The sequence below is a fragment of the Catharus ustulatus genome, chromosome 5 (assembly GCF_009819885.2).
Source record: "Catharus ustulatus isolate bCatUst1 chromosome 5, bCatUst1.pri.v2, whole genome shotgun sequence".
Lineage (NCBI taxonomy): Eukaryota > Metazoa > Chordata > Aves > Passeriformes > Turdidae > Catharus > Catharus ustulatus.
Genome location: NC_046225.1, coordinates 12,283,336 through 12,297,475, shown reverse-complemented (window position 1 = coordinate 12,297,475; position 14,140 = coordinate 12,283,336). Strand labels below are relative to the sequence as shown.

At 46.4% G+C, this 14,140-nt stretch overlaps 2 protein-coding genes across 5 annotated transcripts in view; one reads left to right on the top strand and one right to left on the bottom strand.

Annotated features, from left to right (window-relative positions):
* LRBA (LPS responsive beige-like anchor protein) overlaps nt 1–14,140 on the bottom strand; it is a 365,003-nt gene that overhangs the window by 150,468 nt on the left and 200,395 nt on the right. The window lies entirely within an intron of this gene.
* Nucleotides 11,379–13,235, top strand: MAB21L2 (mab-21 like 2). Its single transcript, XM_033059910.2, has one exon. The coding sequence runs from the start codon at nt 11,647–11,649 to the stop codon at nt 12,724–12,726; it is 1,080 nt and encodes a 359-aa protein (XP_032915801.1). The 5' UTR covers nt 11,379–11,646; the 3' UTR covers nt 12,727–13,235.

Genomic DNA, 14,140 nt, shown 5'->3' with positions numbered 1-14,140 from the left:
TCAGGTAGTGTTTCCGCAACTGCAGAAAACGAAAGCCTGCCACATAAAGAACCGCGGTGAACACTGACAGCCACCGCTGCACTCCAGTCAGCAAACAGATGCTAAAACACTTAAATCTAATAAGGACTGTGAATGCCATCTTTAGCAAAATGCATGTAGAAGTCTCCCATTAAGGCATTTCCTCGTTGAGATGCTTGTTGCTGATTTTTCCATCTCACTGTGTGCTAACAGGGAGCACAAAGGCTGGTGGCACCATCTGAATGTGCATGGCGTAGCCATGATGGGCCACATAAACAGCCATAATCGACAGCTACACGCAGGCACTGAGGCTGCAAAAATCCCAGAGTAATTAGTGTTGTCTGAATGCAATGACATCTGTTTTCTCATGGTCCTCTAGACTTGTCAGGCCAATAAGATGTATATGAAAAAATATGACAAGCATTGCAAATGCCCTTCTGAAAGGTCTCACTTTGGGAAAAGTTGAAGGAATGACATGTGCCACCTCCTTTTTGCCAATATACCTAAAAGCCTGAAGATTTGAAAAAGGTTTTTTGAGTCATTTTACATTTGACTATGGAAGGTTTATTCAGAACAGAGAGCTGTGCTAAGGTAAGAATATATTGCAGCAGCTTTTGTTCTTCTAGAAAAGCAAGCTTTGTTAAGAGAAGAGGAGTAAATGTGACTGTTTATTTCTGACCAGTACTTACACATCTGTGTCATCACCATCTCCCTTTCTCATTAAAGCAGCAGACACCACGTAGACCCCAAGAGTATATGTCCACTTACATTTTTTAATATTATCATTACTATTATTACTTTTTTTTTTGCTTAAAGACTGCAACAAGAACAGTTCCATAGCCATGCCTTGTCATCTGAAGACCTAAGCTTTTGTTTTAGGATTCACAGCCTTTTTCCTTAATATTCCCCCACTCTTTTTCTGGACTGTGGCAGGTTTGAGCATGCGTTTTCTCCAAGAAAGACATTAGTCATCATTAACACAAGCCCTGACACCAAGTCTAAGTGCCTCTCCACAATGACCAAGTGGCAATCATCTTTCTCTTACCCTGTCACTGCTGATTAGGGGGTTCTTTCATGAAAATTTAATTTGTCGCCTTTCTACAGCTCCTTTTTTACATTTCTGCAATAACACAGCATGCCAGCAACACTAAAAATACAGTAAAGGAGGCTGGTTTATAAGAAAAGGTAAGATTCAGACTGCATGGCTGTACTTTTTACCTAGTCTAACAAAAAAGAGAGAGAAAAAAAAAAAAAAAAAAAAGGCCCTGCAGGATAAAGAAAACAACTGACAGAAGAAAAACTCCCATTCAACATAGAGGGACTCAAACAACCTGGCACACTTTTGATCCAACTAAATAATTTTTTTTTCCCCTGGAAGACAGCTAGCCAGCCCCTCTTCCAAAGCTTTGTTCAATGGGGGTAAAAAGGTAAATGCAATATCTAAACAGATTTTTGCAACTAATTAATTTCATAACTGCTCCATATACACAGGTACTCAGGTTTTTAGCTTATATAAATATTTATTAAAGGATTTCATAATCCAGTGATAAATTTCAACCTCACTTCTTGAGCCTGTGTCAACATTGCCCTTGCAGCTAGAGTCAGCCACGAAGAAAACAGCTTTAGCTGCTGCAGGCAGATGAAAGTTTCAGTCACAGATGATACTTTGCAGCATTCAACACACACAGTCTCAGATTCCTGCTCTGTGTAACATTACAAACATTGTTGAACAAGATACCATAGCAATGAGTTATTTTAAGGAAGTTTTTCAAAACATTTACTCTTCTGCTTTATTTCAATTTGTCTAAAGATTTTTTTAATTATAAGCATATGCTATTTTGTTAACATCTGTGCATAGCATAAAACCTGACTGAATTCCAACTTCTGAAAAAATGCAGATAACTTACATCCCTCAAATAAAGTAACAATATTAGAAAACTTCATGAAATTCAGATTAAGATGCATGAGTTCATTTAACTGATTTTCCATACAGGTATACTTAAAAAGTAAAATAAAAAAAAACAACAAACCACCACTTATTACAATTTTTATGTTCTGCCAATATCTTTCAGAATTTAATTAAGTGTAAAGCTAAAATCTGGATCTACCTCCATTAAGTTCAGAAACCACAGCTAGTAAAATCCAAGCCATAAAAACTTTATTCAGCTTCCTAAAGTATTGGTCCTCCACTACTGACCCAAAACAGCACTGGTAGTCAGAAGAGAAACAGAATTGCTAACACTTTGGATTTATAAGAAACCTCCAATATCTTTAAACAGTCTCCACATATGAAATTTAAGGAGAGGAAACTAGGAATTAAAAGTGGATTTTGAATGGCAGACTGTGATTGTTGTACTGCTATTGCAGTATAACCTTGATTAAATGCAGAGCAATACTAAAGTAAAAACAAAGCTCTGCCATGGTAACCTAAATTAACTACTGAACCAGATCATGCTGATACAGAAAGCTGGCGTTTTAAGCTATTTCACCCCGACTGGAGAAAACCTCTGACTTTCTAGAGGGCACAAAATAAAGTTAACCTTCCGTGGCCGCACAGCTGCCATTGTTGCGTTCCCGCGTTCTCCTCGGCTCCTCGCCTGACGGGCCAGGAACGCAGACGAGATCCTTGCTCTGCATCCATGTCAAGTTCAAGTACGGCAAGTTTAGCTCTTTGACTCCCCCCTCCCCACCTCCAAGTCACTTGTCAGTAAAAGGTTGGGCGATTTATTGACCAGCGCAGGACGCCTACTGTCAGTGCTGAAGGAAATATGAGCGGGGGTTGTCGCTACTCTTCTGGAGCTCATTGATAATGACATACCTGCCTCTGTCACCCATTACCCATACTACAAACTACTTAGACCTAACTGAAAAATCAATAGCCTACTTGCACCGGTTCCTGTGGCTGCCTCCTTTGATTGTCAGCTCCTGTCTAGGGTCAGCACTTACATGAAAGGGGCTGTGACTGCCTGATGCTTTCAGGACAACCTAACGATATGAAACTAGCCAACAGAACAGTAAATTCTGTCCCCCTGCCCTCCTCATCAATTAGGCTTTGACTAGGCTTGCCTGTAGAAACCTGACCTTTTAAGTTTAGGTGAATATGGAACTAGCTGAACACGCCATTGCCCTCAGCACTGAGCCAGGAAATCCACTGACAGGTTAAACAAAACAGAAGGTTGTAACTGTCATAATTTGCATTGCACTTTCACGCCAACAAGGGTGTTATCAGTGGGGGCAAGCCCTGGAACACACAACGCAAGCACCCTAAGTCACTCTCCTCATAAATTTTCAAGTGAAGGGAGATAAAACATAAATTCACAAATGACTGCACATTTCAAGCCCCACTTTCTTTCAAGTTCGCACACTGGAAGCCCCCAAAGTACACAAACAATTCCCCTTTGGAGGCGTGCTGGCATGCAGATGCCAGTCAGAATGAACCTCCAGGACAGATGATGGATGGGGAAAAGCCACCTGCCTGTGCCTCTAAAGGACTCCTGTATTAGGTTTATTCTCTGTTGAGAATTTTTATGCATCAATACGAAACATTAATGGAAAATACACAAGCACACACCTGTATTTTGGAGCAGAAGGTACCCATAAATTATTTAAAAATCCCCAGAGAGCCCTTACTGGCACTTTTGAGTAGTATCCACTTGTACATCCTGCATCTTGGAAGTCCATTAGCAACTTCTAAATATCCCTGTGACTACAACTAAATGATAAATGTTACATTTTAATGCATGTGCCCTCCTCCAAAGGATATTGACAATCATGAAGCAAAGAACCAAAGCAAGAAATCTCAGATGAAAAGTAAAGACTGAACTATCTTCTGAAGCTTAATACAACAGTTTTTGTAAATATATATAGACTTTTTTAAAAGGTCAGTAGCTGAATGCCTTGCTCCTCTTTTCTTCCAAAATAAATAAATATTAAAACCAAACAAAATATTTTCAAAGTCTCTGATTAGTGCTCATTTCTTCTATATTAATTTTCAATCAAAAATTATTTAATGTACTTTTATGCTCCTGCTTCCATGGGCCTACCATACACAAATAAGCATTAATGGAACATGCAGACAGCATAAGTGACCCAAAGAATTTATACAATTTGAATACCCAAGCTCCTTCACACCATGAAAGGACTGGCTACATCTATGAATTGTAGTTAATACTGATTTTTTTTTTAACTCTGAGAAGTCTAGGAATTTTCAGTGGACTTTATATCATGCATACAGTTAACAACTACTAATGTAAATATAGAAGCTAGTCCTAGAAATCCCAGGCAAGATTCAGAACAATAATTTAAGTAATGCTTTTTACTCTACAGCTGGACCCTTTTAACTCATGCACCCTTAATATCTTGCACAAAACCATGGAGTGCCAGACACAAGAATGAGCTCTTGGTAAATAAGCAAGAGCAAAAATGCTGCTGTTTGGTTTTCAGCGTTTAAGATTCAGTTCCAAAACTCCAGATACCCTTGTAAGCTTTACTTCTGAATGCTGCCTCAATATATGCCAGCTGCTGCATTTAGGTTATTTCAAGTGCACTTTTTGAAACTGGAAAGGAGAAAGCAAAACTGCTGAACTACAAAAAGACAAAAACTCTTTTCATTAAAGCTTCAGTAATATGCTACACTGCAATATTTTTTACATCTTAACAAATACACAGTGCTCTAAATAAACACAAAACAGCACAAATGCAGAGAAGACTCCTCGAAAATGAAAGCACAGAACTGTGTTAAAGCCCTTTAGATAAACAGAATGGCAGTTAGAATTAATATTGTACTCCAAACAAACTACAGAGCAAACACTAGTTAAAAATGGTAGACCTAATTGAGTCTGGATGGTCCCCTTTACAGACCTAATGCAATGATTAACTATGCATCTGGTAGCATGTCAAGTCCTTTTTGTGTGCCTATCTGATAGTGAAGTGAAAGGGCATGGACAGTGTCCAGTCCCAGCAAGCAAATCATTTGGAAGCAGTCATAGCCATAGATCAAAGATTTTTCACTCTATCCAGAGTCTATTTAAACACACCAACCCAGCCCCTTGTTGCAGACAAAACCAGTTAGAAAATAAGAAAGACTCCTTGGGATACAAAGATAATAAAGGAAGATAGAAGTAGAAAATGAAGAAAAGAAACAGACTGGCAGAACCTTGATTTCCATAGGCCAAGACAGCTGGTTTACATCCTAGTTTTATTTCAGACAGTTAAAGAAAAGGAACAATTTCCATCTCTTAGATCACCAAATATTATTTCAATTAAGCTATGCAGATGGCTTCTATACATTATTTGAGCCAATGCAGTTTCCCCTTTCCAGCAGCAGGAGATGGTACCTTGAACTATTTTGCACACAGGTTTTACTTAATTCATAAGAAAATTAAAAAGAGAGCAGCATATTAACACAAAGAAGTTATTCTGAAAAAAGATATGAACAGCACAATATTAAATAGGATTAGCTATGATTTGATTCTCTCATCAGAAGTAGCAACAAAACCCCTGCAATGGTTTGAAGAGTCGTAGTTTATGACTTTTATGTCAACATAGTACTTTCAAAGGATAAAAATTCAAAACTATGAAGTGCAATGCAGTACTCAAACAGGGCTTCTTTTAAATTAAATAAAAAATGCTTTTTCTATCAGACCTAAAGTCAAAACAAAATCATGTTAGAACACAGGGAGGAGAGACAGAGAGAGACTCGATATATTCCATGCTGGTCACCAGTGCTATTGAGAAGATTGAGCCCCCTCCCTTCCCTCCTCCCACAACACCCTTTCCCTTTATAAATTGCCATCATAGAAACTCACTGAAAGGTTACAACCTGAACAGTGGCTGGTGAGGAGCAGAGGATTTCACCCTGCTAGATGTTGTACTTGAGAAAGCACTTTTTAAAGCACAAGCTTATAAATGAGGAGTTTTTGCCTCTGGACCTAGGAACTGGCATTTTAAAAGAGTGTAAATCAGACAATTTTAGGTTAACTTATATATATGTTTTGTCTTGACAAGGCTGCATGAAGATTTTGATCTCTAAAATAGCTGTCTAACCAGTAAAACCACACAGGTTATTGTTTGTTGGCATCATTACACATACGCACAGAGACATCAACATCTAAGGTAATAAACAGAGCAATCATCTGCAGCTACTGACAAAAAAAGCCAAAAGCCTGCAAATTAATTTTTTTTTCATTTCTGAAACTTTGATTTTACTTAAAACATCTTTTTATTTTTCATACTTTTAAAAGAAGAGCTGATTCAGCCTCACAGCATTTTTAAGGACTAGCCATTATCTCTGTAGCCCATCTCATATTTTTTCTCAAGCAAATAAGTGTTTATGCATTCAGTTGGAGGTGAAGCTGAGAAAATCCTGGCATGTTACATCCCTTCACTTCTTAAAAATTATGTTATTAATATAATTAATCAGTTATTATAAATGAAGACCAGCCAACACACATGAACTTGGTTATTTCTAATGGATGAAACAGCATGCACCCACCCCAAACTGCATCCAAACAAAAGGCCCACATGACGATTTAACAAGAAGAGAATTTTACAAAAGCACTAGAATTGTTCTTTTTTAGTATATGTCTGATTTTCCCTGACTGCACACTTACTAAAGATAAACTTACAAAACAGTATTTAGCATTCAAACCAGTCTACAGGTAAAAGAAGTCACCATTAGTCACCATGAGAAAAGAGAAGAAACTACTTTTAATACAAAGTTCAAAGCATTAGAGAAAGTCCCTCAGCAGCAGATTGTTTATGGTTAAACTGCAGATTATGAACACATTCACATTTTAAGACTGAACAGGAAAGTAGAAATAAGCTACTTAAAGGAGTATCTGGAATCAACCCCTTTCCCACTGAAGAAACAAAAGATAGTGGAGACTTAGAAACAAGTATAAATTCTTTAATTGCCATACCATTCAATCTTCACAGGAAAAAAAGAAAAAGTACAAGATTCATACGACACTTTAGGCTGATGAGATACATTAATGCCATTTGTAAAAATGAAATCACCCTTTCTCCTCCGGTGTGTGCCATCAACTAACTTCATACACACAGACCTTAGAACAGATCAGCAGATCCTAAAGCCCAGCCATGACTCCCAAAAAGAGGTACACACTGTACATCATCGAAAGCAAAAGGAATTTTATCCCTCAAACTCAGCACAGCGTTGGCTGTAACTATTAACCCGGTTCTGCTGTGGAGAAACACAACGTGCATTACTGAATCATTTCTTTTCAAATCCATACATTCCCTGCAGCAGTTCAAGCTTCATCAGCAGTGCAGGAATGTATGAAAATGACAGGCAAAGGGCACTAGCTCTTTTCCCATACAGTTCTTCTATAAATGGAAGCAGAGTCCTACAAAGCACTTAAAGCTGAGAATGTTTGAAGACTGATCTCCAGGAAAAAAATAACACAATGCTAGGTTCCGCAAGCAGATTAATTATTCCGTTTTCTGCAAAACTGTTTCCATTAAATGAAAGGACAAAGAAGAAACCAACTACTAGAAAATAATGGCATGCTAGCTGGGTCTCATCTGCAAAGCTGCCATGAACAAAGCATATACAAACACATACATATTTCATATGCTATTCTTAAAAATACTTCTCAGCCCTTTTGGGAGCACCTGCTCCTGAATTCACTTTTCCCTCTGCCTCCCAGCAAGGGAGAGAAAAAGGACAGGCTTGACAGAAATCCTTTAATAGCCTTAAGTCACTTTGATTAAACTTTGATTTACCTTAAAAATTACACCTTTTATCAGTAGCATGTTACAGAAATTTTAAAATACACCAATCATGATTAAAAGATTATATTTAATGTATGCCACGTTGATCAGCTGGTTAGGCAATCAAATGAAAGTATGCTATATCAGAACACAACAAGAAACTTGTATGCTTATTGCTAAAACTCTGAGCTGCTTTCCAGCTTTTTTCTTTCGTTGTTTTAGCGGTTAACACAAACACACAGCGTTCTCTTGAAGGGGGAGTGGGGGAAAAAAAAGTATTAATGGCAGCCCTTCGCTGCTACTTTGCCATCCTGAGTGCGAAGAAAATGCCGTGGCACATCCCTTGCCTGCAGGGCTGGATTTACACCCGCCCCAGCTCCCTGCCGCTCGAGCGGGAGGGGGCAGGAGGAGCCAAGGCAAGAGCAAACACTGCTCACCGCGTCCCCTTCCCGGTATCTTTTTACAGAAGCCCTGGCTAACAAAACACTATAGCTCCAGGCAGCGACATGCTGATGTTGGCACTGCTTAAACCAAACAAACACGATGTTTAACAGTCAAATAAAATGTCCCGCAGCCTCCCTAATGAATTTGTCAAGGACCATCAGATCACCCCCGCCCCTGCCTCATTAACTCAAGTATGATGAGACGGATTATAACGAGAGAATACAGATCAATCGGTCTGAAGACTTCAAGTGGCTTTTAGCCCTGAGAGTTTCCCTCTCTGCGGCACACACACACACGGTCTTTTTTAATGGAATACAGTATCTCCTGCTGCTGGAGGGGATGCCACTTCGTTTTATACACCATCAAGGAGCTGCTGATGGACTTCTACACTAACATACATAAAAGCAGAGGTGACAAGGGCTCTTCAATTATAGCCTCCTCGGATCCTGTTCCCCCTTCAATTATTCATCCCGGCGAGAGCAAATTCCGCCACAGATGAAGCTGGTCTTAATGCAGTGCGGCCACAAACGCCCAGACACAGGAGAGAAGGGTTTCACGTGCATTATTTGCTGGAAGTGTTTAAGTTTATTGCTCAAATGATGTTTCTAATTAGCGCCGGGGCAATAAATTAAAGTCAGCTTTTGTTTAGCTGATTTATTATTTACTAGGGCTTCAACCTCAGGCAGGAAAATTGGTAATGAATTGTTTTAAATCTGAACACTGGTAACGCTAACTCATTAGGCACCGTTTCGGGGGGGGGAGGGAAGGTGGGCAGGGAATCGCCCCCTCCTCCTGCTTTTACCCTGAAAAAAGGAACGCGTGTGCCCCGCCATGCCAAGGCCGCCGGAAGGCTCCAGCATCTCCTCCGTGCCCAGGACACGGCAACCCCCGGGCTGGGAGCTCTCTGCGGGCAGCGAGACCCCGCGGAGCCCTCCTGCCCTGCCCTGCTCGGAGGGCGGCTGTGCAGAGCCCTGGCGCGGCGAGCGGTGCCAGCCCGGCAGCGAGTACAAGAGATCCCCATCCCTCAGAAACTCTTCCCTTTGCCGGAGGAGGCGAGGCGTGGGACCCGGCCCAGCCGAGCCGCGCTCAGAAGCTCGGCGCGGGCGAAGCGCGGCGATGCCCGCCCGGCGCTGCCGCCCGCTCGCACGGCCGCGGGGAAGGGGCAGCTCCGCAGGCTCTCAGCGCGGAGCCCCGGGGCGGAGAGCCCCGCTCCAGCATCCCCGGGACGCACAGAGCCCGTGCGAGCAGCCCTGGCCAGCCAGCCGCTCTGCCCTCGTGGCAGCTGCCCCCTCTCCTGCACCCCCTCCGAGCCTTCCCGGGGGAGCAGGGGACACCTGACACCGCCGGGCCAGCCCCCCATCCCCGGGCGCGGAGTGCCCCGGCGGCGGGCAGGGAAGCGGGCAGGGAAGCAGGGAGCCGAGCCTCTGCTCGCGGAGGACGGAGCCGCACCGGCGCCGGGCACGTCCATACTTACTTCTTCCAGCGGTACGGTCGGCACCAGACATGTTTCTAATTTAAAGGCACACAGAAAACAGACGGCGGTATTTTCTTTATTAAAATCAGCCAGCTGCAGCGACAGGAGCAGAGCGCCAGGAGCCGAGCCCAGTCGCTGGGTTATACCGGGAGGCTCTGCACGGAGGAGCGCTCCGCCCGGGCACGGGCACGGCCCCGCCGGACTGCACTGCCGGGGAGGGCAAAGCAGCCACGCACCCGTGTCCCGAGCACCGGAGGTGTGGAAATTGCCCTGCCTTCCATCCTAAGTGCCCGCAGAAGCAGACCTGGCTGCTCTGCGGCAGGTACCGCGACCTGACACCACGGAGCTTTATGTCCAAACCATTCCATATTCTTATTAATACAAACTTGCGTAAAATATCGTTTCCTTTCGAATAACTCAATCCTGCGCTTTTAGGAGGATGAAAAGAACTTTATGGCACGAGATTTATCTAAATTAAGGTGACTGGGGGCAGTAAAACAAGGTGCGCCACGCCACCCCGGTGACGGTCTCACTTTCACTGCTGCAGCCCGGCATTAAGCGAAATAAGATTTATGCCTGCGGCGAAGCCCCGGCCCGCCGCTCCCCTTTCCCCGCACACACCGGCACTGCCGCCGGGTCCCCTGGCAGCGAGCGGAGGGAGCAGCGAGCTCAGCTCGCCCTTTCCCAGCCGCCACGGCGAAGTTCGGGGGATTTTGGGTTTCCTTCCCCGAGCCCATCCCGGCCGCCCCTCAGCCCATCCCGGCTCCGAGCCCCCGGCGGGGGGGGCGGGAGCGCGGGCGCGTGCGCGCGCGCCGGGCGCGGCGATTGGCCGCGGCGCTGACAGCTCGGCGGCGATTGGCGGCGCGGCCCCGCCCCGCGCCCGCGCGCGGCCCCATTCATAAACTACAGGGCCCGGCGGCGGCGGCGCGAGAGGGACGCGGGCGCACGGCGCGGCAGGAGCGGAGCGAGAGCGCGGACAGCACCGGGAGCCGCCGAGCGCACCTCCGGCGGTGCGGAGGGGGAGGAGAAGCCAGCCCGGGCACGGCAGCTACGCCCTCCTCCTCTCTAATCAGGATAAAACACAGTCTGTGCAAAGAAAACAAACAAACAAACAAAACAAAAAAAAGCAACAACTCCTCTCCATCATACAGTCTCTCACAATCTATGTAGAGCTGCAGGACGGGAATGAGAGATCACAGACCAAGTGCACCCGTCTGCGCCTAAAGATAGAGACAGCCACAGAGCCGGGCTCAGCCAACGCCTCCAGCAGGAAAAGGGAAATCATCAACACCCCCTGACAGTCTGAGCGAGCGGCAGCCAAACTCATGCACATCTCTGGCGGTGCCACGGACTGAAAGAGAGAGAGAGAGGCAGACAGACAGACAGACACAGAGTTCACTCTTCCGCTGAGGGCATTGCTCGCATTCTTCTCCTCCTCTCGTACCGTGTGCGGTTTTAAACTTCGCCGCCGACCGGCTTTTCTGCGGGGACCTTCTGCGAGTCCTGGGGAAGTTTGCTTGTTGTTTTGGTTTGTTTGTTGTTTTTTTCTTTTTCCATGAACTATTGAAAGGGCATTTTTGTCGCTGCGCGGGGGGGTGGGCGCCTGAGCGCAGAGGCAGCCCAGCCTTCCCTGCCCCCATCGCCATCCAAAACTTTGCGCTCCGGGAGCCCGCGGGGGCTGCCCGCCGCTCCGGCACCGGCTCCGGCATCACCGGCACCGCCGCCCAGCCCGCACCGGCCCGCTCCTCCTCCTTCTCCTCCTCGCCGGGGCAGCGCTGGGCTTCGCTCCTTTGTGCTTCGCCGCCCTCCCCGATTTCTTTAATTGCTCTCACTGGGGCGCCGCTGCCGCCTTCTTCCCGGAGGCGGTGGGGGTCTGCGATTTGGCCGGTGCCCTCCGCAAAGCTGCAGCCACCGCTAAAGCATTGGATCCCTCAACGTACTGCGAGAGCCCGGTGTACAGCCCGGACCTGTGCCCCAACATGATCGCCGCGCAGGCCAAGCTGGTCTACCAGCTCAACAAATACTACACGGAGCGCTGCCAGGCGCGCAAGGCGGCCATCGCCAAGACCATCCGGGAGGTGTGCAAGGTCGTGTCGGACGTGCTGAAGGAGGTGGAGGTGCAGGAGCCGCGCTTCATCAGCTCCCTAAGCGAGATCGACGCCCGCTACGAGGGGCTGGAGGTGATCTCGCCCACCGAGTTCGAGGTGGTGCTCTACCTCAACCAGATGGGCGTCTTCAACTTCGTGGACGACGGCTCCCTGCCGGGCTGCGCCGTGCTCAAGCTGAGCGACGGCCGCAAGCGCAGCATGTCCCTCTGGGTGGAGTTCATCACCGCCTCGGGCTACCTGTCCGCCCGCAAGATCCGCTCCCGCTTCCAGACGCTGGTGGCCCAGGCCGTGGACAAGTGCAGCTACCGGGACGTGGTGAAGATGATCGCGGACACGAGCGAGGTGAAGCTCCGCATCCGGGAGCGGTACGTGGTGCAGATCACGCCCGCCTTCAAGTGCACCGGGATCTGGCCGCGCAGCGCGGCGCAGTGGCCCATGCCCCACATCCCCTGGCCCGGCCCAAACCGGGTGGCGGAGGTGAAGGCGGAGGGCTTCAACCTGCTCTCCAAGGAGTGCTACTCGCTGACGGGCAAGCAGAGCTCGGCCGAGAGCGACGCGTGGGTGCTGCAGTTCGGCGAGGCCGAGAACCGGCTGCTGATGGGCGGCTGCCGGAACAAGTGCCTGTCGGTGCTGAAGACGCTGCGCGACCGGCACCTGGAGCTGCCCGGGCAGCCCCTCAACAACTACCACATGAAGACGCTGCTGCTGTACGAGTGCGAGAAGCACCCGCGGGAGACCGACTGGGACGAGGCGTGCCTGGGCGACCGGCTGAACGGCATCCTGCTGCAGCTCATCTCCTGCCTGCAGTGCCGGCGCTGCCCCCACTACTTCCTGCCCAACCTAGACCTCTTTCAGGGCAAACCCCACTCGGCCCTGGAAAGCGCTGCCAAACAGACCTGGAGGCTAGCCAGAGAAATCCTCACCAATCCCAAAAGCCTCGACAAGCTATAGGGTTAACACCCCCGCGCACAAAAACTCGCCCTCCGTAAACAACAACAGCGCCTAAAAAACTTTTTATTTAACGCGAACGACGACGGAAAGAGGCGGCGAAAGACAGGCGCCCCCGCCACCCCCCACCCACCTGCAGCTCGGCCTTTAAAAACTTGCCGACTTGTTTTCCCGGCATAAACTCTCACCGCCTTGCACGGAAGAAGGGAAGAGCCTCTCTCCTCCTGTCCTCCAATGTGAATTTTTAAAAGGTCACAAAAAGAAGCGATCGGACTTTTGCAACTTCCAAACGAAACCCGAAAGGTACATTTTCCAATCCATGTATAGTCCTTTTCTTATGCTCTCTTGTTTGCCTGAATGTTGTCACCAAGTGAAAAATTATTTAACTATATGTACAAATCTCCCTTTAAAAAAGTTTTACTGATGTTAAATGTATTTCGGTGCCAAGGTCAGATTATGTGCCCCACAACTGACTTGTTGCAAATAGTAATAAAAATATTACTTTAACTTTACGCTGACTTTTTGTGAATGGTTCTTAAATTCAGGCAAGTAGATTCTTTCTGAACTTCAGAAGGAATTTTTTAAAATAGAAACGAAACCACGAGAAGTAAAGACAGGCTAAATGCAACACCTAGCCCAAGCCTTAGCTCAGCATATTGACTGATGTTTTCTAAACCTCCTTCTAGTCTCCATTAAAAAAAATGCATCTAAGAAAAAAAATCTTATATATTCTGTAGTTCAGCATGTGACAACATCTGCTGTATTTCTATTACTCTAAGGTTCTGTTCTAAATCTTGGAATATATGGAGCATCGCACAGCAGCTAGCCACAGTTTAGTCAGAATTACAGCATGCCTTTTCCTACCCTACAGTCAGGGTTTTTTTCCCCTTTAATTTATTTTTTCCTTATGGTATTCCTTGCTTTTATTTTCCCCCGGTAAATCTCGAACGCTGCATTTTGTTTTAAAAACCCATCTCTGTTTGCTTTCGCTTCCCAGAGCGAACGCGCTATCCATTTGACTTTGACACGAAGGAAGTATAGATCCACCCTGAATAATTAATGCGATTTAGAGCAACCGGTCGATATTTTTTTTAAACAAACATTTGTTTTTGCCCAGATTTTTAAGTACAGCATAAAATCCCACCGTAGCACAGTCAGACGGGGAGATAAGCGGGAACCCGTCAGGAAACCACCCGATCCTACACCGGCACCCGGGCGCTCTCTGCCGAGCTCCTTCCCTGTCCGACCTCCCTCTCCCAAAATCAGCTCTGCCTGATTCACCGGAGCCATTTCGCTTTAAGTTTGCTCGGGACGACTGAGAAATACTGGCAGGATTTTTGTCGGGGACGCATTCCTAAGATTTAAAAACGTCAGCGTTACCCGAAAGATTGCAACGCCGGCTCGCAGCATTTCGAGC

Coding starts and splice junctions, on each gene's coding strand:
- MAB21L2 (XM_033059910.2), top strand. CDS start 11,647: ATGATCGCCGCGCAGGCCAAGCTGGTCTACCAGCTCAACAAATACTAC.